Source organism: Ailuropoda melanoleuca, chromosome 6 (genome assembly GCF_002007445.2).
Source record: "Ailuropoda melanoleuca isolate Jingjing chromosome 6, ASM200744v2, whole genome shotgun sequence".
In the NCBI taxonomy this organism is placed as follows: domain Eukaryota; kingdom Metazoa; phylum Chordata; class Mammalia; order Carnivora; family Ursidae; genus Ailuropoda; species Ailuropoda melanoleuca.
The window spans coordinates 41,811,400-41,836,535 of NC_048223.1; the positions used below are offsets into that span (position 1 = coordinate 41,811,400).

General features: G+C 35.4%; 1 protein-coding gene across 48 annotated transcripts in view; it reads right to left on the reverse strand.

Annotated features, from left to right (window-relative positions):
* CLASP2 (cytoplasmic linker associated protein 2) overlaps positions 1-25,136 on the reverse strand; it is a 173,544-nt gene that overhangs the window by 100,804 nt on the left and 47,604 nt on the right. For 28 of the 48 annotated variants that reach the window (XM_034662309.1, XM_034662307.1, XM_034662293.1 and 25 more), the window contains 4 exons: positions 19,894-20,040; positions 5,963-6,045; positions 3,716-3,808; positions 418-563 (listed from right to left, as the gene is read on the reverse strand). In XM_034662309.1, coding sequence (XP_034518200.1) covers positions 418-563; positions 3,716-3,808; positions 5,963-6,045; positions 19,894-20,040 — 469 coding nt within the window. Of the gene's footprint in view, positions 1-417; positions 564-3,715; positions 3,809-5,962; positions 6,046-19,893; positions 20,041-20,423; positions 20,622-25,136 lie in introns of those variants that run through there. The other 20 variants (XM_034662310.1, XM_034662303.1, XM_034662308.1 and 17 more) reach the window with 5 other exon arrangements.

Genomic DNA, 25,136 nt, shown 5'->3' on the forward strand with positions numbered 1-25,136 from the left:
CAGAAGTAGCAGTAAAAAAATTTAAGCGTTGTACCATACTAGAATTTTGGAAGGATATAAACATGTGGACTAAATTTGAATCTTGGTAAGTTAATGACATGTTATAATTCCAGGATAACTGTTAAAACATCAGAAATAGAGAGCCTGATATCCACATTAGTAAAGAGAAAACTGGATAGATACTTAGTGACCAAAAATGCACCAGAAGGCTTTATACATACAACCCCATTTAAACGTTTATATAGCGTTGATAATATTTTAAAAAATCACACAAATGGAATCTTTATTTATAATAAAAATTATTTTTGGATTATATTCATGCTGTTTTGGGTTGTCCTACTTTACTTAATGAGCACTGAATCATTGAGTACTGAATGAATTCATAAAAAATACTTATCACAGAAAGAACATACTTACGCTACAGTAATGCAAGCTTCTCTAACCACTTGGGATCTAAGATCCTTTGCTGAAAGTTTAAGTGCTCCATCCAACAAGCGTAAATGTTGGAAAAAGCAGTCATACTGTGCAGCTCCAGCAACAAGCAATGATCGAATTTTCTTAAGCTGAAGTAAAGAGAATTTTCATTATTGACATAAAGAGTGTCAATGACAAAAAACAGTTACCAAAAGAGTTCATTATTTGAACAAAAATTTAAAAATAACATTTCATTATATTTTTATAATTGTATTCAGACATTTTAACAGCATTAAATGTATCTTATAAAAAAATATGCAACTAAAGAAAGCTTTCTGGAAAAGAATATTATAGATTTTGTTATAAACAAAATGGACATATGTAACGTATGAATAGTTAAGTACATTTTAAAGTCTTAAGTACCGGTAAGTTTTAAAGTTTTTGTTGTCGTGAAACACAAAATAACCTAAAATTTATCATTTTAAACATTGTAAAGCATACAATTCAGTGGCATAAGTACATTCAAAATGGGCAAAAATTACCACTATCTACTAAGGAGACTATTTTTAAAAGGGCCAAATTTGGAATCTATATTCACCCATAAGCAAAAGTACAGAATCAAATGGACCAACTAGTCAGCCAGGGCCATATTTTAATATTCTCACACTCTGTGAAATAAATAGCTCTTTGTCCCCATTTCTATCCTTTAGCATTACTTCTCAATATAGGATTGACAAATGTTTTCCATATTAACACCAGACATACCTAATAAAATTACATCAATCAAAAGATAACCCACAGCTGCATATCTGTGCTCACACGTACTGAGAAGCTAAAAGTTTACCTGTCATCTCCATTATTATATATAATTTCATGTTAAACTCTGAGGTTCTCTAAATTTTTAAAGAGATCTTTACAACTAAATCAGACGGATTGACAATGAAAAACATAAAAAAGATATTACAAAGGTAGGAAAATTTCGTAAGAACAGTTATATAATCTTCATGCATATAAGGGAAACTATCATGGGTAGAAGAGAAATCAGGAGGCACCAAAACAAGATTAACTAAAAACAAAACAAATCACAACATGGTAGGAAAAAATTCCCTGTAACATACTAAGTACAATACACAAAGAATGATAATAAAATGAGATAAAGACAAATAACCCAATATAAAATTGACCAAAATAAATATATGAAAATGTGCTCAACCTTACCAGTGACAGGCAAATGCTAATTACAACAAAGATACATCATTTTTCTCCATCAGACTAGCAAAAATTAAAAAGACTTAACAGCATTCACTATGAGAAAGAAAAAAGATTCTCTTATTTTAAGTAAGATTATGAGTCATTAACACCTTTGTTCAAAATATTTTGGCAACACTATTAAAATGAAATTATATCTACTCTTTACCCAACAACCCCACTTTAAAAAATTTAACCTACAAAAATAAAACACCACTGTTATAAATGTGCACGGGGGTATTTATTGCAATATCGTCGAAACATCAAAAAATAAAAAAACTGTAAGTCCATCAAATGGGAAATGGTTTAATAAATTACATGGTATCATCTTTTAACTAAGAAATCTATGCATATATTGATCTGCATTCAATAAATATCTGAGCAACTACTATATGCCTGGCATCTATAGCAATTGAACTGAATGGGCGTAATTTATGAAAGAAAGTGAATGAAAACAAGTTATTAATGTATCCAATACGATCTCATTTATTTTTATAGAAGAAGTGGGAGAAAAAAACTGTGTTTATTTTATCATACATATACATAGAAGAACATATACTCCAAAATGAAAACATTTGTTTCCTTAATAGGGAGTAAACTATTAACTTGTTTCTTATAATCTTCTGTACTATTTCACTCATTGCAATGAACCCATGTCACTTTTCTAATTAAAAAATTAAAAGACCATCTGTGTTTCCAAAAGGGCTATTCCGAAAGTAAAGCAAAAAACTCATTTAAAAAAAAAAAATCTCTACACACAACACGGGGCTTGAACTCACAACCCCCTGGACTCCTGACCCCAAGATCAAGAGTTGCATGTTCTACCGAATGAGCCAGCCAGGCACCCCAACAAAAAACTCTTACGTACAAAGTTTGTGTTTTATATTGACAACATTTAATTTGTCATGTTTCTCCAAAGATTACCTATGACAGAAATCTTTCTATCTTAGACTAATCTCAGAAGACAGAATAATGAATCATATTTAGCAAATAGGCAGCAACGTTATTTTGTTAAAATATTTCAATACCTTAAAATATGAAAACTTCCTATTAGAAGCTGAAAAATCTTTTGTTTGTAGCATTATAAAGGGCAATTTTCGAAGGGTCATATATGACTTATTAATCAAAATGGAGACTGAGAACTCTCAGAGCAGAAGTCTTCAAATGGAACCCTCTGGGGCGCCTGGGTGGCTCAGTCGATTAAGCATCTGCCTTTGGCTCAGGTCAGGATCCCAGCGTCCTGGGATCGAGTATTGCGCCGGGCTCCCTGCTCAGCAGGGGAGTCTGCTTCTCCCTCTCCCTCTGCCCTTGTGTGCTCTCTCTCTCTGTCAAATAAATAAATAAAATCTTAAAAATAAAAATGGAACCCTTTCTCTGGCTTCTTGAGGACACTGAGGTATTCATTTGGAAACTCAGATATAAATTTGACAAATTTTAAAATATACAGTCCTTTGTCAATGTAGTAATTATTTTAAAAGTATTTATCAAATATTTTATCAAGGAATTTAGGATAAAGTATTCTCAACTCAAGGATAGGAGACTTTTTTCTTTTTAAATCATGGGTGAAAAATATTCATCATATTTGGAGACATACACTGAGAAAATAATGAAAAAAAAGCCAGACGGATATTTTGTTGTCAATTGATGTCAATACTATGAAACTATCGAGAATGTGGGCAAAGTGACCTGCTTTACGGGAAAACCTTGTAAGAACTGAGAACGCTGCCTACTGATGAACAACTATGTACACCCCATACAAAGCCATCACCCAGACATCAGTGAAGCTCACACTTTCTTGGTCAGTCAATAAGTAGCACATGTGGAGAGACTAACAAATGAGTGAGACAGGCTCCACCTATCAGCAGAAACAATAAAAACTGACCCTAACTCAGAAAATTCCTATTACCTCAAAATGTTTTCCAGAAAGAAATGTTAGCTTTCATATGCTCTATTTCATAAGCAAATACCATGTAGTAATGTTACTGAATTTCCATGTTTTGGGAACATTAAAAAAAAAAGGAGAAGGATAACAAAATAAAAAATAAAAACTTACTGCATTGGCACGCTGATCCCAGTCGTGTTTGTCATCTGATAATATTTCCCTGATTTTATTTAATGTTTCTTCAAGTTCTCGACTAGAATAGATCTTAAAGACACAAAGTTATAACATTAATATTTCTTGCCAGAAGCAGTATCAAAACTATGCCCCAATGTTTATAGTAATCTTTCAAGTAATAAGGTTATTTCCCATTCTAGCACCGTTATTAATGTAAAATAGATATACATTATGGACAATAAAGTAAAATGCTTTAATTTGTCTTCCTTACCTGTTACCCTTGTGCTATTTCTCTGCTCATGACTAACCTCAGATATACTTTTAAAAAGCTTTCTCATTTAAAAACATGATGCAAATATTTTAAGAACCAATAATAGGCCTAATTTCTCAAAATGACTTCAGGTATGTACATACCACATTCATATACTTATACACTATTGCAAAAGGACATGGTTTAGGTTAGCTCCCCGACACTGTAGCCAGGATAGCTACATGCTTTGTTTCCTCAGGAGCCAACTGTTTGCCAAAAACACCATTATCCTTTCACTCACTTAAATATTCACATAACAGGGATGCACGATGCTAGGCATGAAGGATATTATGTGAGCAAGAATAGGCATGGTCTTTGCCTTAGGGAACTTATAATCCAGTCAGGGAGAGAAAAAAATTAATCAAATGATATAAAATTGCAAATAAGAAGTACTGCCAAAGAGAATTACAGTTCCATGAAAGTCTATATAGGAAGTGTGAACTAGTTAAGAGTAAAGCTTGAACCGAGAGCCAAAGGATGAGGTAAACAACATCAGGCAAAGTAGGGAGATTAGCCTTCCCTGGAGGGAACAGCATGTACAAAGGCTCTGTGACTGAAGGAAACTGAAAGAAGGCGAAAGCACAGTAGTAAAAAGTGCAAAGGGAGCCGGGGGAAGAATGACCCAACCATAATCAATTGGTGCACATTATTTCTTCACATCACAAAGATTCAAAGTTGGACATGTGATCTAAATCAGTTCAATCAGAAGGACTCTCACAAATTTTACAGGATCATTCAGAAAAGAGGCAGAGGGCAGTGAAGGTGTAAGGCTCAAACAGTTGCAGCCATGTTGCTGACCATGAGGGAAGACCATGCGGAGGAATCCAGAAATGAGAGATGGAGAGAAAGGAGGTCCTGATGATCCCATCCAAGTGATATCAAACAGATACCTTCATCAAAAGAGTCTTTCACTTTCAGCAGCCATTAATTTCCTTTTACTTGAAACACCCACCCCCCAACATACAACAGTACAAAGGGGAGCAGGCCATGAGACAAGGTGAGGAGGTAGGAGGGGGTCAAGATAACATTCTGTTAGAGAATGACTGCTGGGACATTCTGAGCCACACAACAGTCCTTCTGCCCAATTTCAGAAGGCAGGCAGGCTCCTCTGCCACTCTGAGTCTTACTATGATACACTGCTCTGGAATATAGCGAAGGCTCCCCCTTCCCCAACAAAAGAAAAAAGTCAAAAATTTACTTTGGTGAAAGGGTACACAACTTTTCAAACATTCTTTAGGAGATAATATAAGCAAAAGAAGTGCGACTACTACTAAGTTAGCAATGTGATGCAGCAGAATAAGTCCTAGATTTCTGACTTTGATGAAGCACAGATGTGTAAGAGGAAGATCACGAGCCCCATTTCGGACAGGCTGAGTCAGAGATGCCTCTGAGACACCTATAAGGATGCGTCAGGTAAACAATCAGTGGAGAAATTATTTTGGCACTCAAGAGAGATGCATCACCTATGTAAAGGCAGGAGCTGAAGCCATGGTTTGAAGGAAGTGACTTAGAAAGTGGGGAGGAGAGGGCCCACAACTGACCCCTAAGAAATTCCAATATTCAACAGCCAAGCAGAGAAAGGTACGCCTGTAAAGGAGACAGAGATAAAGTGGGCACAAAGGTAGAAGGTAAAAACAAAACAAAAGGAAACAAAAAAAAAAGAACAATGTATCACAAACAACTTAGAAAAAGTGGATGTAGCTGAACATTGCAATGTCATAATCATAATCCATAAGATTCTATTTTAGCCTCAGAGAAAAATCAATTGAAAATCTAATTGTACCAACAAATAACAGCTTAGTAATAATAAGCCAAGTATTTTACTTACATAGTCATTTAAGGAAAAAAAGAATTTTTAAAAGGCACAAAAATAATTATATGAAGAGGTACACAAGCAATACTCATGGGGAGTGCCACTTTACTGGTATCCTTACCTGAACAGAAGGGACATCAGTAAAAGCTTTTATAAAATCATCTTCATCAACTGCTCCAGCACCTCCTTCTTTAGAAGCACCTGCTAATCAAAAGGAAATTTTTTTAAGTTTATTTTTAAGCATGTTAGCACCAAAAAAATATGAAAAAATAACTCTTTTGATATCAACAAAGGCATAATTTTGAGACATTCCATTTTAGAAGACAGCATTAAAAAAAATTACCATCTTTCAGAAAAGTCAAGGTCCATAGCAATAGTTGATTAACTCGCTATAAAGTACTACAGTAGGCTAATTGTAAAGTTTAAACTATAAGAACAGAGCCCTCCTATCCTTATTCAATGCAATAGCAAGTACACAAGAAATACAGGTGAAAAGATTATCATTTAAAAAGGTAAATGGCAATTTTAAATGACACTAAATGTCAATAAATGATGGTGAACAACAGAGCAGAGGATCCATTTATGCTGCAGTGCTCAGGAAAGCAAATGTGAAAGAAATGAGGGGCTGGAAATTAAATTTGAATATGCAAACAAATCTTCCTTTACTGAACAGAGACAATAAAAAAGTAAACTTAATAGGCAGTAGCTGTTTAAGAGCCAGTAATTAAGCTACTGTCTTTCAGGTCCAAATCCACTCTTTTATATTCAGGGATGCTGGGCCTAGCTGATTCTAATGGTTTCCTGTTAAACTCTGTTAACAGGGGTGGCTGGAAAGATGGAAGTTGACAGAAGAAGGGATGTAGTCCTTCTAGCTTCCTGTTCTTGTCTGTAAAACTCTAGCAACTCTGGCAGGAGGCTCCTTTCAGTTAGCAGCACCTGATTCCTGTTGCGGTTTCTTTAACCCTCACAGCCCCCATCAGAGACACCAGCCAGCTAGTACTCCCTCACAGAGGTCTGAGCCATACCTCTACAGGGCCCCACCTCTAAGTTTTAATAATTTTAACCCCCTCATTTTGTTCCTCCAGCTCTAGGAATTGGAGCTGTTGACTGCTACTGATACCTCCATGACACTTTAGTTTCTCTTTTTGCATTTTTAATCCACTATACCCATTTAACAGTTCTTCATATTAAATTCTCTCAGTAAAAATAACTGTTGGGGAGCCTGGATGGCTCAGTTGGTTGAGCATCCAACTCTTGATTTCAGCTTAGGTCATGGTCTCAGGGTTGTGGGATAGAGCCTATGTAGGGCTCTGAGCTCAACGGGGGTCTGCTTGGGATTCTCTCCCTCTCCCTCTGCTCCCCCCCAACTTGTGCTCTGTCTCGCAAATAAATAAATAAATATTTAAAAAACCACAACAGTTATTTTTAAAGATTTATTTATTTTAGAAAGCGTGTGTGCCTGGGTGCGCATGTGCACGCATGAGCTGGGGGAGGGGCAGAGAATCTCAAGCAGACTCCATGCTGAGCATGGAGCTGGATGCCTGGTGGATCTCACAATCTGAGATCATGACCTGAGCCAGAAACCAAGAGTTAGATGCTTAACCAACTAAGCCACCTGGGTGCTCCTGTGGTTTCTGTCTCCTGACTGAACCCTGGCTGATACAGGTAGTACTTAGTATCTAACTCTATATAATTTATTTCTTCATGGTAATAATTTAACACACTGAAATGGTTTTCAACCACACAAGATGCATATCCTAAGGGATAATAAACTTTTTAAAGTAATAGTATCTCCCCAATTAGGTTTATCATCTACCAAAGGAAATATTATTTTCAAAACTGGATTTAAAAAATTAACATCATCCTAATAAAAAAAAAAACACTAAAGATTTCCAAAGGTATGTAAGAAGCTCCTCATCCTAAAAAAACAAACAAAAACCTTTGAAGATCATCTTTTTTGTATGTGAGTTTTAACAGCAATAAGAGATGGACCACAGAACAGTGTAACAAAATTATAAGACAATATAAAACTCCAAATTAAAAGCAATGACAATTTAATAAACTAAGAGAGGCATGAATGCACGCTTGCTGTAGGAAATTCATTTACAATAGTAAATAAATTAGTTATTCCCTAAATATTATAAAAAATACAATAACAATAAAACTCTCAATCCTATCCCCATGATCAGTACTAATAACAGATTAATTTAAAATAATCAGTTTAAGCAAAGAAACAAAAAATAAGATACCTAACCACATTATCTTAACATCTTATACTACATTCTTTTACCAATTTCTTAATACGGGTTTCATTTTTTTAAAAAATTTTTGTTTTGTAATCTCTACATCCAATGTGGGGCTTGAACCCATGACCCCAAGATGAACAGTAGCTCTCTCTTCTGACTGAGCTGGCCAGGCGCCCCTGGGTTTCATTGTTTTTGACAATAGGTTCCCTGACAGGAAAGCAGAAGCCTAGATTTTTACAGTTTCTTCCCAATCTTTCGCAGTTGTCTTGCCCAGCCCAGGCCACTGAACAGAAATTTCTTTAGGGACTTGTTCTTATCAAGTAGTTCTTAAACATTCAACTCAGTTTTCATAGAACAGCTTTCTTTACACATTCATTAAATATAGTCTGTTCACTTATATACCACTTCTTGCAAATTACTTTGTTACAGTAACCAGAGGAACCACTAGGCAAGTTTTGAGAACAAGTGGCTCCTGGAGGAGTCCACTGCTGGAGGAGACCTGTGCAAATGTACCAGAGCAAAGCCAATTGAAAACTTCAGTGGGCTCAAGTGTGGAAGACAGAAAACGTTACAGAGGAATGGAAAAGTGAAGGCGAGATCAGTATGAAGAGTTACTACAGCTCACAGGCAGTTTACAAAAGGTATCAAATGTAGAAGAGAAGGTTAACTCCAACACATTAATGCACCAGCCAAAACACAATGTCAAACACCTTCAAGGGAATGCAGAGCACCTGAACAAATCCCAAATAAAGCCAGAAAAATGTGCCATTGACTAAGAACACACAAAGGAAGGTCTAACTTTTAAAAGTGACAATTCACTCTGATCATAATATGTTAGTTTTATTATCCAGTTATGTCTTATGAATAGGGACAAATAACCTAGTGGGGAGGGTAAGTGGGGGAATAGAAATTAAATGGCTTTTAAAAGTCCTGCAAAAACTGCAGAGACAAAAGGCTACAAATGTCACTAAATGCAGCCTTATGACCAACTCAGATTTGACAATCAGGTCTCTAAACCAGAACATGGGCATTACCAAATTTCACAAGAACTTGCATGGTTTTAAATAGTTGACCCCAATTTATCTCACTCTTACCTTTGAGAATCATTTTGTATAAGCACAGCTGCTGCTAATGGGAGAGTATTGGGTATGTGAATAAAGACAGGACATGCTGAACCTGGCCTTGCTTATCTCTTATATGTACTACAAGTAAACCTTTTTACAATCCTAGTTTGTCTAATGTTTCCCCTCCCCTTGGTTTTGATTTTGTGGCCAAAAAAAGTAGAAAAGGGATCTCTGCATAGGGGAATAATTTGCTGAATAAACTGTTCATTCTTACAAGCATTATTCCATTTTCTGATACAGCTTTAAAGCTCACCTAAAAAATACGGTAAAATACTTTTAGTACCAGGAAGGAGAATGAATACCACAGGCAGAGAGTCAAAAGAAGTGATGGGCTCTAACGTCAAATACTACTGCAAGAAAAGGACAGTGAGAGTATACACAAAGCAGAGATATAGTTAAATAAAGTAAGTTTGAGAGCAGAAGCACAAGTAGAGGCTGCAGGGCTGAAGGGATGAGCAATACTGGATTCCAACTTGACTAAAGCTCTTTTAAATATAACCGGGTTAACAATCACACCAGAAGATATTAATGGGCAAAACACAAAAACAGCTTTGCTCAGTTGTCTAACTACTCTAAAACAGAGGTCAGCAAATTTTTTCTGTAATGGGACAGATAGTAGGTATTTTAGACTTTGTGGGCCATATGGTTTCTGCTGCAATTACTCAGCTCTGCCACTGTAGCGTGAAAGCAGCCACAGACAACATGTAAATGAATGAGGAGGGCTGTATTCCAATAAATCTCTATTTATGGACACTAAAATTTGAATTTCATATAGTTTTCACATGTCACACAATATTATTCTTCTTTTGAATATTTTTAATCATTTAAAAATGTAAAAAAACATTCCAAGCTCATGCATAAACCTAAAACAGACAGTTGGCTGGATGTGGCATGTGGCCTAGTTTGCTGATCCCTGCTCCAGAAATCACCCTAAACTAGTATTCACTTGGGTGGGGGGTGGGGGGCTGGTGGTGGAGGTGCAGATTAGAGGCTTCTGGCGTTCATGAGATAGCATGGTTTCTAGTATGCTAGACTGACTAGGGTAGGCACTCACAGAAATTCCTAAATATTACTTAAAGGTTTAAGTATAAAGAGAAAACTTCATTTTACTTAGTCCTTAACAACTAATAAGATGAAGTGCTGGATAAAAAGGTGAATGAGACAAAGGGTAAAGCAGTATATTTCAGATATAGGAACAAGGAGAACAAGTCTCAGAGGTGAAAAGCGGTAGGTTCTTCTCATGCTACAATGAAGAGACAAGCCTAAAGAGAAAAATAAATGATAAACAACAGGGGGTAAATATGGCTTAAACTCCAACAAAATTCATATAAAACCCATAATTTTTAAAGTGAGTTAACCAACGAGAGCGTTACCAGTGCTTCTAAGAGTGCTACCAAGAGACAGATACAGTTTAACAGAAGAGCCTTCTTTCAAGTAGGGTTGGAAAAGATACGTAGCGGCAACATAAGATTTTTATGCCAAAGAAGGAAATATTTCAGGAGGCCGAGCCCAGAGACCAGAGTAGAAGCAAAACAGAGGAAAACAATGGTTTAGAGAACCACACCCAAAGAGAGAATGAAACCTTCATCAAAGAAACACTTTTCATTTCTCAAGTAAGGGAAAGAGACAACAGGTTCCTATTGGATTTGAAAATTGCTATCAGTGAACTTCCTGTTCGCTCCCCTTCTTTTTATTTTTTAAAAGATTTTATTTATTTATTTGTCAGAGAGAGAGAGGGCTAATCTTAGGAGGAGCATATTAAATATTTATGGCTGGAACGTGATAAAGTCTACAACTAACTTTCCAACTGGTGAGATTAAAAAAAAAAAAGAATATGTGTGGGAATATATTTATACAGAGAGTTAAAACAAGCAGGGGGAGTGGCAAGTAGAGGGAGAAGCAGGATCCCCACTGAGCAAGGAGCCTGATGCAAGAATCTGGGATCATGACCTGAGCCAAAGGCCAGCGCTTAACGGACTGAGCCACGCAGGCACCCCTATTCCTCCCCTTCTTGAATGGAATGTCTATTCTGGATACTCTGTCCTGATACCACCATTGCATACTGAGCATGTGGGGTGCAAGTAAGATGTCTTTTTAGTTCACAGGCCTCCGGATGGAGAGCAGCCACACCAGAGAACCGTTGCATGTGATGTGATGTGATGCACACTACAAGATCATGGACTTTGAACCTGATGCTGTAAATGCGTTGAAACTTCGGAGAAATGTCTGTGAGGGTATCTTGTATGTGAAAGGCATGTGAATTATTGTGGTGGTCAGAGGACAAATTACAATAGATTGTTTGCAAACATAGCTGTAACAATTCCTCACATTCTTGAAAGCTCCTTCCACAATGTGACTTTGCAAGTCTTCCCATCCAAGAGTGGATTCCCCAGCCCACAGGTGGAGAGGAGTAACCTGGAATTCTTGAGTTGAGACAAGACCTAGGAAAGGCTGGAGGGGTCCTTGACTGGTGATTCCCCAGTTTTGAGCAGGAATAAATCTCTGAAGAAAAGCTTCTACAATCTCCAATTTAGGCCCGGAAGAACTCCCTTCAAGCAATGAGTTCACAAAGTTCAAATACACAAGGCAAACCATTATGAACTAAGAGTCTCAGATAACAAATAATAGATTTAGCACTATAGATATAGTCCAGTTATAGACTACAAAACATACGTGAATATAACATTTAAAGAAATAATGTGGACAGAATCACAAAGATACCAATCAACAAAAGACATTAGGAACAAACAGATGAATTTGGGGGAGGAAGTACCTGTCCTACCAGCTATCAAGATTTACAAAGCTAATTATGACAATTAGGTTTTAGTACAGGAACAGACCAATTAATAAAATGAACAAAACAGACTTCAAAAATGGCCCACAAATATATGACACTTTGATACATGACAAAGAAGTGATTCAGATCAATGGTGAAAGTAGAAACTATTAAAATAATAATGTCCTAAAATTCAACAAAATGCTGAGATAATGGTTTATCAAGAAAAAAAGGCATTTCTTTACTAAATATTAAAACTTATAGCAGACATTTTTATTCTCATGGGAGATGGTAGTTATCCAAATTCAAATCAAATATTCAACTACATACTCCAAAAACCAGAGACCAAATAGAAGAGCAAATAAAATTACCCACAGCACATACTTATAATACAACTGAGAGAAGACTAATAACACTTCAAACTTCAATTTACAAGTAAATGGGGAAATAAGAACATCCAAGTCTAGCAATGTCAACTACAGAGTCCTCACCAGAGAGAAAAATCAGAGGAAACCATACGGAGGACGAAGATCCTGGTAGTGATGGAACATGGACCTCTACTAAGATTCCCCCCAAGGTAAGTAGCACTTAGAAAGGAGAGGTATCCCTTTGAAGCTTGGTGGATAAAGGAAAGGAAGAAAGGGAAGATGAGGGCTCTACTGAAATAAGATGTTATCACAGAATCAGAAGTAGAAAGTCCCCCCCCCCCCCCCCCCCCCCCCCCCCCCCCCGCCATCATTTAGTCAAGAAGCTGCCATTTCACTAGACCAACAGAAGAGGGCATTCTTGAATGAAGAAACTAAAAATTCTTCCTGGCCTCAAAGAATCACTTGTTACAAAAAAATTCTTAGGATACTTTAGGAAATTTGAATATATAATGGAATGGCTTAAAAGGACGTGAGTATACAGCTAAAGAATTTACAAAAAATAGGGACGCTTGGGTGACTCAGTAGGTTAAGTGTTTGCCTTTGGCTCAGGTCATGATCTTGGGGTCCTGGAATCAAGGCCCACATCGGGCTCCTTGCTCAGTGGGGAGCCTGCTTCTTCCTCTGCCTGCTCCTCCCGTTGCTTGTGCTCTCTCTTTCTCTGACAAATGAATAAAATCTTAAACAAACAAAAAGAATTTACAAAAAATAAAAGGGCTAGAAGGAACAAGTTAAATAACATCACAAAGAAATCAGACAAATCCGGAACAAACCCAGACAATCTAAGACAACTGGCCTAGACTCTTCAAAAAATGTATCAATGTTATGGGTATAAAAATTGGTAATGTGGGGGCGCCTGGGTGGCACAGCGGTTAAGCGTCTGCCTTCGGCTCAGGGCGTGATCCCGGCTTTGTGGGATCGAGCCCCACATCAGGCTCCTCTGCTATGAGCCTGCTTCTTCCTCTCCCACTCCCCCTGCTTGTGTTCCCTCTCTCGCTGGCTGTCTCTATCTCTGTCGAATAAATAAATAAAATCTTTAAAAAAAAAAAAATTGGTAATGTGATTGTTTTATACATAATATTATGGAATCTTCTTGCATATGATAATGATATTATGGATATAATGCAGCATACCTTTAAGTCTTAGAAGGAGCATATTAAATATTTATGGCTGGAACGTAATAATGTCTACAACTTACTTTTCAACCGTTGAGATTAAAAAAAAAGAAAGAATATGTGTGGGAATATGTTTATATAGAGGGTTAAAACAAACAGGGCAAACACTAGTTATTCAATCTAGGTGATGAGTGTTCACTGCATTATCAACTTGGCTATATGCTCAAAATTTTTCTTAATAAAAAGTTTGGGAAACCACTCACTATAAAGCTAGAGTAGGTAGAGAGATCTGGAAAATAAGGATCTATAGAAAATAACTGAAATATATACAATAGTATTCATTCAAAGAATTAAAGAATGTTTTCTTCAATTGCATGGACACTAGTTCACTATGCGAATTAATTAAGAACATAAATTAAAAGGGATATATTGTCACTTTATACAAAAATAAATTCCAGATATATTGAACAAATTAAATGTAAAATAATGTTTTAGAATAAACTGGAAAACATTTGCATAGCCTTGGGACTGGACAATAGTCCTTTTTATTCAGGACAGGAAATCTGAAGTCAAAAGAATGGAACAGATATTTTACCTACCACAACAAAAATTTTTAAGTTTTAATGTAAAATGCCACAGACAAAGGAGACACTGAGGAAATATTTATCACTTTTAACAAAAGAATAAAAGACCTGAACATTTAAAAAACTGTAACAGACTGATGAGAAGACAAAACAGCCCAATTAAAAGATGGGTAAATAACAACATGTAATTTGCGGAAGAGGATATGCTAACTTCATTAATGAATATAAATAGTCTGAACCTCAATAGAATAAAAACTCCAGGAAGGCATGGTCTTTGTTTTTGTTCACTGACGTTTTCCAAAAGTCACAAAAGCAGAAACGTGCTAAAATCTTTCAGAAAACATTTGCTAGCTGCTGGTCACATGGAAAGGTGGATGGAAAAATGCAAATTAAAACAAAACAAAGCACCATTTTTCACCTATCAAAATGACAATAATTAATGAGGCTGTTACATTCAATACTGGAAAGGGTAAAATAATGCCTTTATTAAAATTAAAAATACACCCAATCTTTGAACATTGGGAGGAATCTATTCCACAGATCAGAAGCACCAGAATGTCCAAATATAGTAAGTATATGGAGATCGGCATTCTCTGTAATGGCATAAAGTTGTAGACAACCTGAATGACCCTGACTTGTAAAGAGTTTACTACATCATGGTAATGCGGAATTACATCAAATAATGTGGAATACTGTATGGCTATTAAAAGGATGTGAGAGCTGTGTCAGTCTTGATGTTGAAGGAGGAATGTTCTGTGAAAAAAAGCAAGTTGCCAAGTGTTTACTAGTGTGTTTAAAATGGGCAAACATGAAATCTAATCTGAGTACCTACATAAATGAACATGGAGCAAAATGTGGAAGGATACATATCAAACTTAACACCAGTTACTACAGAGCAACAAGATTAGAGAGGCAAGATACTATTAGGCTAAACCTGTTGAATTACTTGAATCATATTTACCTTAAAACTAAAGTTAAGATAGACAGCACCAGGGGAGCCTGGGTGTCTCAGGCAGGTGAGTGCCGACTCTTGATTTTGGCTCAGGTCATGATCTCAGGGTCCTGGGATTGAGCCCTGTGTTGGCCTCTGAGCTCAGTGGGGAGTCCACTTGAGGATTTCTCTCGCTGTCCAAGACCAATGCTGGGCTTGATCCCAGGACCCTGGGATCATGACCTGAGCCAAAGGCAGATGCTTAGCTGACTGAGCCATCCAGGTGCCCCCTTTCTTTTTCAAGAAAAAAAAAAATCAACTTTGTTGTTTGCATGAGGGGGAAAAATGGGAATGATCAGCATGGAAAACAGATAATTGGACATTCTTAATAAAACCTCAGGTCAGACATAAATGAAGTAAAATATATCAAAAAGATGACTAAGTACTCCTGAATTTGAAAAGGTGGTAGTTACTTAATTATAAAAATTAAAACTATTTCAAAGTAGTCTTTGATATTAGATGGAAACAGTAGAGAGAAAATGCTGCCTACTTGAATGAATGAGCAAGTGAGAGAGAACAACAGAACTTTGAGAACTAATGATTTAGCCAGCGACATGTCTCCATGATTACATACAAGCCTCTGTAAAAAATGACTAACCTCTAAATCTGGTACAAATTACAAACAATAACAATTATATTATTATCTAATTCAATCTCTGTATTTTAAAAAGAATAGCAGCCAAAATTATTGGTACAGGAGGGTGATTTCAACAAGAAAATACTAAAAAACATTTCTATTAATAATGAAAAATTTCAGGTTTGCTTTATTTCCAAATATTCTATTTTGCTGAGAATCGTACTAGTTGAGCTTTAAAACGACTGATTTATGGATGTTGAAAGGGAGGGATCAATACTGTAGGTTATAATCTCAGATCTAAAGGATCTCGAAGAACACTTATTTACTCGGTGAGATTAGTGTGGGTGGCAGTATAGCAAAGTACTTTCTGAGCTTAGCGCACTTATTAGATGCATGACCCTATGCAAGTTAACTTCTCCAAACCTTAGTTTGCTCATCAGTAAAGTTAGGATAATAAAGTACCTAACTCTAGGGGTTTTGATTTAAATGAGAGAATATACGTGAGAACACTCAAACATTTAAAAAAAAAATTATTACCTAAAATACTCTAGAGATATAAGTATTTTAAACAATCAGGTACCTTCAGCAATTGTACTCCAGACAATTAAGCTGAAAGAAAAGAAAATGTGTTTACCTTAATTCCTATTATGAAATTACAAATGTTATTCAGAAAATAACTATTTAAGGGAATTCATTTTATCCTTATTCTAATTAGTAAAGCACAAAGGTAACACTTTTGAGACCCACATAATATGGATTTCTATAGCAATAATATATCGGAATGGAGTAATCCACAATCCTTTTTTTGATTCTCCCTGACTTAAAGGCCACAAAATTACAATATGAGTAGAACAGGTTGGCACGGGGAGCCAAAGAACAACAAAAAACTAACATGCACAAAAGATTAAACACAGGTCCCTATTGGCTTTAATTAATTGGATAGGATACTTTGCTAAAAATAGCAGGCATCTCTTTCATCTTGACATATATCGCCAGGAAAAGTAAATTAAACTCCCAAACTTCAAAAGTAGATTCAGTCAGGATTCCAAAGAAGTTCACTTTATTTTGGTAATCCTACCTGAAAAAAACACTTGCTAAACACAGTGGACTGCGATGGGCTTATTCAACTAATATATATAAACCCCCCAACTACCATATTCCTTTAATTAGAAGCCAATCATACCTATCTGTATATTATATACCTACAAGTAGCAAATGAAATGTCTAGACTGCATCCCCATTATTCCATATAAACTTACGAGAAAGTAAGTGTCTAGTCTAGAAAGCAGAGTAGTTATAAAAGAGGGTAACCCAACCTTCAAGTATTTCAAAGTATCATGTTAACAAATAATTCATCTTCTTTGCTGAAGTTACAGAGACAGATTTTAATGCAACATAAAATAGAATTAATTTATTCAGAATTGAATTTGGCTTATAACCTTCTTGGAGGACACTATGCCAAACTGAAAGAATATCAGAGATCCCTGTATCTTTTGATTCAGTAAACTTGAGAAATTTATTCCAAGGAAATGATTGGAGGAGATGTGCTAAAAGATATATGTAAAAGGATAATGGAATTGTTTATAACAGCAAAAAATAATGAAAGCAACCTGGATATTATTTACCTATGAATAGTTTTCAATTAATAATTTAAGATAATGGGAAAATGCTCCAGGTAAAATACTAGTAAGAGAAAAAGTATACAAAACAATATAATGAATGGTGCCAATTCTGTCTTCCTCCTAAGAAAATGTGTATGTATAAAAATTATTGGAAAAGTAATTATGAAAGCAATTAGAATTACATCATAATTTATCAATTGATTATACCCACATATAGTGGTACTGTAGATAGTTTATGTTCCAAATTTTAATCCATGCACACACATTATTTTAATCAAATGTTGAATATAGTCATCCATCAGGATTATAAAAGGTACTTGAATAGTAAATTGAACTACATGCCAACGTCCCTTCTAACTCCAAGATCCTACAACTTTAAGAAAACTTTCTATAACTAATTTAAAAATCAATAAGCCTGTGCCAAGAACAGAAAATCTAAAGTTAAATTTTCAAAGGACTGACAGCCAAGAAGGGCATTAATTTCTGAAGTAATATCAATATCCTCTGACTAGTAGCTCTTTTCTTAGAAAAATAGGCAGTGAACCTAAATGAGCTGTGGCAAACAAAAGCAACAAATAAAAAAGTGCAGAATGAAATCTGCAATTACCAAAAGAAGAAGGATGAGGAAGGGGATGAGAAGGAAGAAGGAATGAAGGCCTCACCCTTATTTTTTTTTTAATCAAAAGAGCCACTGCTTAGATAAATGATATAATTTATATGAGTGATTAATGTCTATGATCACAAAAGCCACCTAGCATTTTCATATTTGCTAGGACTACAAACCAGAGAAGGTGAGGTGGCATAAAGAAAATCTCTGTTTCTTTAAAAAGAATATCAGATTTTATCAATTCAATTAACATCAAAATTACGTGAGCTTCGGTAGATAAACTACAATCTCAATTTACATCTAAGAAAAGAAAATAAAACATGAAATATAGAGCTAATCATGTACCAATGGCTCAGATTCACAAAAATATTATGTATTATCACCATGTATTTCAAATATTAATTCATTTTAAGTCAAATAAGATGTTTCATGAAATAACTATAATATATATATATCAGAAATCTATAATTCAAAAATCAAGACAAAAAAATTCCCCTTGCAGTAATTCAAGGCAACCAGCCATTTGTTACAAAAGAAAGAAACCACAGAATGTCATGCTTTTTACCAGAGGTAAGAATGCATAATAGAAAATATCATGTAATAGGATATGATAACCAACATTTGGATAAGAATATATTCCTATAATTGCAGAACAAAAAGAAAATACTAAAATGTAAATTACTCAAAATACCCAGGTAAAACAGTAAGACATTTCTATTTCACAATATTTACCTATTTATTTGTATGCATATGAATATGTAAATATGTGTATATGTTTATATATAGATATGTAAGTGTGTGTATATATATCATACCATTTTTCTTGCGAGTTATACGGCACACAAAAGGTAGTTAAAATGGAATATTTATGGTGTTTTTCCTGCATTTAGAATAGATATGACTTGAAATTAATGTTTAGTTGTATAGAAAGATTAAGAGAACACAACTTACAGGATCTGGTCAAAATATACAGTTTATTTTTCTTTCCTTTATGCTTTTAATAAAAGAGATATAGATAAGGAGAGGAAAAACAAAAATTTTGAAGACTATGATTTTCCTATCAGTTATCATAAACAAGGAAAAATCTGTTTTCCCAAATTATAACTAAAACACACCCAACACACACACATACACACACACACACACACACACACACACACACACACACGAAAGAAAGAGAAAGAAAAAGAGAGAAAGGGAGAAAGGGAGAAATAAAAAGAGAAAGAAGCTGAGGTCCTTTTAGCATTAAATATTTGCTTATTCTAATAGGATTCTTTTTACCAGAAAGACCTGGCAGAAACTAGCACCTTAAAAGTACTCATGGCTTTCTTATTAGAATATGAAAAAAAGCCCATAAAAATGTTTAAAAGATAAACAATATGCTAGAAGCAGTTCTAATGTGGTCAAAGAATGTACTCTATATATTGTATAACTTCATAAAAACTGTTTTTTCCTATTTATTATTATCTAATTCAGAAACCATTTTTAAGGCAATTTTACTTGACCACCACCCATTTCCCATTGTGACAAATGATTCAATATCCAATATCTTCAACCATTTTTTCAACACTGAAGTATTCAAGACTCACTACTAGATGAATTTATAGAAATGTTATATAAATCAGAATTTCTTTAACTATAGCACCTGAAAATTAAGAGCCAAATTCTGGAAAACCTGCTCACTCCTTAAAAACAAAAACAAAAAACTCCAAATTCCAAAACTCCCTTAAATGTCTCCCTTTAAAAATGACATCTGAAAAATGAATACTCTTAAGACTACACTAATCCAGAGGAAAGAGCAATACACAGTATTTTAAAAAAATTTTTGAAAAGGCAGCATATTCTTCTGTGTGTTGCAATATACTCTCCAGATCTGCAATCGTGCTGCAGTCATGAATAAACATATTCCTCTGAAGTTCTAGGTATGTGTGTCCATATCAAGGGCATGAGGCATGCACATCAGATTTGAAATGGATTTACATTACCTCCAACCTTAGGGCCACCTGCTGAACCAGGCTTCCTTGCACTGTTGACAGGATTTCCGGATGTTTTAGGTGCAGGAACCTTGAAGGCTGAAGCAGTTGATGATGGCCTATTTCCATCCACTGATTCTTCATCATCAAAGCTTTTATCTGCACAAAGCATTAGAAAAATATATTTTAAGAGAACTAAGCTTTGCTCCATTTTCTATAAGACTCAAAAATCAAATAAAACTATATATAAAATCATTACGTCGTAAGATACAATACAGAATAAAGCTCCTTTGAATAAGCATTTATATATTGGCTAACACCATATAAAATAACCCAGTATAATTTAAAATTTGATTGCAATATTATCTTATTTTCTACCTACATATTAAGTTAAAACATAAAACCAAATTAACTCTAAGGATAGTAAAAAGCATTTTCATTTTTTTTTTTGCTACTCATATAAGCATTTTCTGCCAGCTCCTCCCATAGTATATCTACAGCACACCCTGCCTTATTCCTTACACCCAGATCCTGCAACTTACAATCACAGATCCGTTTGCAAATCAGTCGCCTCATTCCTCTGAAAGCTCTTAATTTCCCTCACCCTAGGATGCTCCCAATGGTTCACATGGCCAGATACAGTAGATGCGGTACTAATCAAAGATTCTATCAAAAATAGACAGAAACAACCACAGAACCACCACTGAGGTTTGTGCCGGCATTTTTCTTTCTCTTCCCTGCCCTAGGTGCTGTAACAGCCAATCAGCTACAAGGTGACATCATCTTATGGCAGCTACTGCCAGATGAAAGGTAAAAATTCTCCATGTATTTAAAAAATTATCTATGCAGCTGTAATCCTTATTTTTTACCTAAATTTCAAAGGCTTTCAATACAAAGGTTTATAAACCTAAATTTGTTTTCTCCTATTTAACTCACATGAACATTAATACAAATATAAAGGTTTTATGCCATATTCATTCTGCTGTGGTGCTTATTATTGCATCAGTAAAACATGGAATATCACAGTGCTCATTACTGTGCATAATTAACTCTGTAATCTTACAATTTGCTGTTTATTTAGGGCACAGAAACCAAACCGAACAATTTGTTTTCATAAATGATTCTAAAATATTCTACCCAAAGCTCCTTTTAGAATATTTATTAATGACCACACTAGTACCATGTCCTTGTATAAAAGGGAACCCCCACCTCCCACAAAAAAAAATCATAAGCTGTATGCATTTACTCGTCTGAGAAGATGGTTTTCTCTAGGACCCTGCACAAACCAACCACGACAAACAAGATGGGCGAGGCAGAGAAGCAGATTTACCACAGGCTTCAGATCAATCTTTTCCTTCCAACCTGCTCCCCCTTACCTATACAAATACCCAAATCAACTAGAATGAAATTATTACTACAAAGGGATACTTCAAGTCCAACTATTAAAAATATTTTAAAGAAAATACACCAAATAAGTGGTAAGACTTTTATCTGGAAAAAGGAAAATCAAATAGACACACCAATATAAAGCCACACTCAAATTCGGCAAGTGTTTTTTTTTTTCCTTAAATAGTGCAATTTCTAAGAAAAAACTATCGTCAAGTTAAAAGACTTTTTTTTTTCTTTCTTTTTTTTTCTTTTTTAGCATTAATACTATTAGGGAGCCAGATGGGATCAATTAAAACCTATGCTCTATCTAGATCTCCTCTGTTAAAAACACTAATACGATCCCAAATAAACTTTTCTGCCACCACCATGTAAAAAAATATATAGCTAAGAGAGAGAGTAGACACACAAATCCACTGAAAGACAGGTACTGAAACACTGAGTAGTCAGAGGTTCCCATGGAAACAGTATTCTGTTCCTACACACACAAGAAATGAAGAGTAAATGTCTCTACCACTTAAAAAAAAATAACTCTTAACATTCTCAAACTATTGGGAAATTAAATTTTAACCTTTTATCAAAATAAGGTAGATGAAAGTATATAAATCATAAGTATGCAGCTCCATGAATTTTCATAAAACAAACATGCCAGTGTAACCAGTCTCCAGACCAAGAGATAATTATCAGCATCCTATACGCACCGTCATCGACCTCCCTAAAATCATTATTTCCTATCAAAGCCAAATAACTCGTCTTGACTTCTAACTCCATCATTGGCTTTGCCCATTCTTGAACCTTATATAAAAGGAATCATACAATATCTACTCTGGTATCTAGCTTCTCAATATGCCTGGAAGATTCATTTTCACTGCTTATAGTTATCTAGTGTACCACAATTTAGCAATATCCATTCTGTCGATGGACCTTTGAGTTGTTGCCAATTTGAAATTATTATAAAATAGTGCTCCTAAGAGGTAAGCAAACAAAGGTAAAGGGCTCTAAATCTTTTAATCATTATTGTGGAAGGAGTAAACACATTATTTTTGATTAAGTCAAATATACATATTGTAACCTCTATGACAGCAGTACCGGACCAGCAGCTGAGCATCACCAGGCAGTTTCTTAAAAACGCAAATTCTCTGGCCCCAACAGAATCTAATTTATCAGAAACTAGAGATGGGGGCCCAGCATTCTGTGTATTAACAAACCCTCCCAGTGACTCCAATGCATGGTCAAGTGTAAGAACCACTGCTCAACGGCAGGAGTTGGCAAATTTTTTCTAAAAAGGGCCATATAGTAAATATTTTAGATTTTGTAAATCATACATGTTGTCTCTCTGTGCAGCTACTCAATTATGCCATTGTAGTGCCAAGGCAGTGATACATGGTATGTCAACAAATGGGTGTAGCTGTGTTTCAGTAACATTTTATGTACATCAGGAGGGTACTGGATTTAGCTTGCAAGCAACAGTTTGCCAATCCCTGCTCTAGGGTAACCACTAAAATAAGACTAACTGTATACATAAATAAACTAATACAAGGAAAATTTTAAATTAACTGAAAAGAAGCAGGAAGGGAACAAAAAGGACTGAAACAAGTGGATGAAATAGAAATAGAAGGCAAAGGGGCAAAAATGAAGGCAAATATATCAGTAACTACCTTAAAAGGAACTAAATATTCCAAGTAAAAGACCAATATTGAATTTTAAAAAACAGGTTGCTTAAATGAGATATACTTTACGAAGTCACATAGAAGTTAAAGGTAAAATGATAGACTATGGAAAACACCAATCAACAGAAATTGATGTAGCTATTCTAATTTCAAACAAAGCAGTTTGAAGAAGCATTACTATATAGACTCTTAATAATGATAAAGGGGGTCAATCCAAGGGAATAAAAAATCAGAACCCTAAATTTTTATGTGCCCAGTAACACAGCTTTGAAAACATAAAGCAAAAAAGGACACATCTACAGAGGGGGAAGAGTTTTTACCACTTCCAATAATGTTATATTTTTTCTTGACTATAAGCTAAAAGAATTCATAAAATGAATCCATCATCACAAATCCCCAAATTAAAAATGTTTTGTAACTTATAGAGATTATAAATATTCTAGGCTTAAAAATATCCTTAACTATAAAATATTCAGAACAAATCAATTATATATCTTCCTAGCATCTATCACTTCCTGAAATAATACTCTTAAGAGTGAACTAGAAGTTGGACTGAAAGTGATCAGAAACATTGTCTTGTTTACCCTATAACCCCATTACCTAGAAAAATTCCAGGATAAGTATCATAGTTAACTTTTTTCTACTTCCTACCTTTGCCCCTCTGAGCTTGTTTTCAGCATAATGTCCTGAGTTGAACAAAGTCACATAACACCATTGCTCAAAATCCTCTTATGACTCCATAAAAAGGCCTACCAGTACTTCAATATCTGCAAGATCTTAGATACTATGTAGTTCTCTCTCCAACGTGATCCAACTTGCTGCTCTCCATCTTTTGCTACAATCCAGCCCCCACCAGTCTCCTTGCTGAGACTCCTATGAGGGCCTCTGCACTTGCTCCCTTTGCCTAGAATGCTCTTCCCTCCATAGCCGCCCTGTTTACTCACCCATTTCAGATCTTTATTCTTCTATCACTTTTTCAATGAAGTCTTCTCTGGATACTAAAATTATAAACTTTCCAACATCCTGACACTACTGATCTATCCCTACCTCCCTGCTTCATTTCTCTCCTTAGCACTTACCATCTATATATTTTATTGAAACAAAACTCCAAAGGCAAACTATAAATACTGAATAGAATAGAAATTTTTAAAAAATCTCCTTTAAAACAATTAAGTACCTGACAAAATAGTAAGAAATAGGGGACAGAATCAATACATATGAATTTCTATTCTGAAGGCCTTGTGAGGCAAAGGGAACAGAATTTGAAACTCACATAAAAAAGATACAGAGTCTAATAGGAGACTCTTCCCACTGAAAGCTGGTATACCAAACAACTATACTATCAAGGTTAAAGTGAACCATAAATAAGCCCTTATCTTCTTATAGCCTTTTATTCTTTTCCAGTTTTTCTCAAAAGAAAGCAAGAGAGAAGTTAAAACAAAAGGAGTATTTGATTAAGGTCAACTGTTTGGACAGTGAAGAAACTTAAGCCCTTGGAACTTAGCAGGCTCACACTGGTAGTATTCCTTTTTCTTTCTTTTTTTTTTTTTTTTTTAAGATTTTATTTATTTGACAGACAGACACAGCAAGAGAGGGAACATAAGCAGGGGCAGTGGGAGAGGGAGAAGAAGACTTCCCACTGAGCAGGGAGCCCAATGCAGGGCTTGATCCCAGAACCCCGGGATCATGACCTGAGCCGAAGGCAGACACTTAACGACTGAGCCATCCAGGCACCCCACACATTGGTAGTATTCTTACTCCCATGCAACAGCCAAGCCAAATGCAAACTTTTCCTGGAATAAAGTCTCTGGCCTCATATTATGTGCACAAAGAATTTTCAAAAGGTCACCTGGCATGACAGAAAACAAGACTCTATGAGTTAGAATGAACAGAAATAGATAATAGGAACAGATCCACTAAAAATCTTAGAATTATCAAGCATAAACTATAAAAGCTTTACTAGCCAAGCTTGAAAATAATTTCAGGGATCAGAAAATTTAAAGAGTGACAGATTTTTTAAGATTTATTTATTAGAAATATCATGAGAGCATGTGCGTGTGAGCAGGGGAGGGGCAAAAAGGAGAGGGAGAGAGAATCCTCAAGCGGACTCCCTAAGTGGACTCCCTGCTGAGCACGGAGCCCAATATAGGGCTCAATCCCAGGACCCTGAGATCATGACCCAAGCCGAAACCAAGAGTC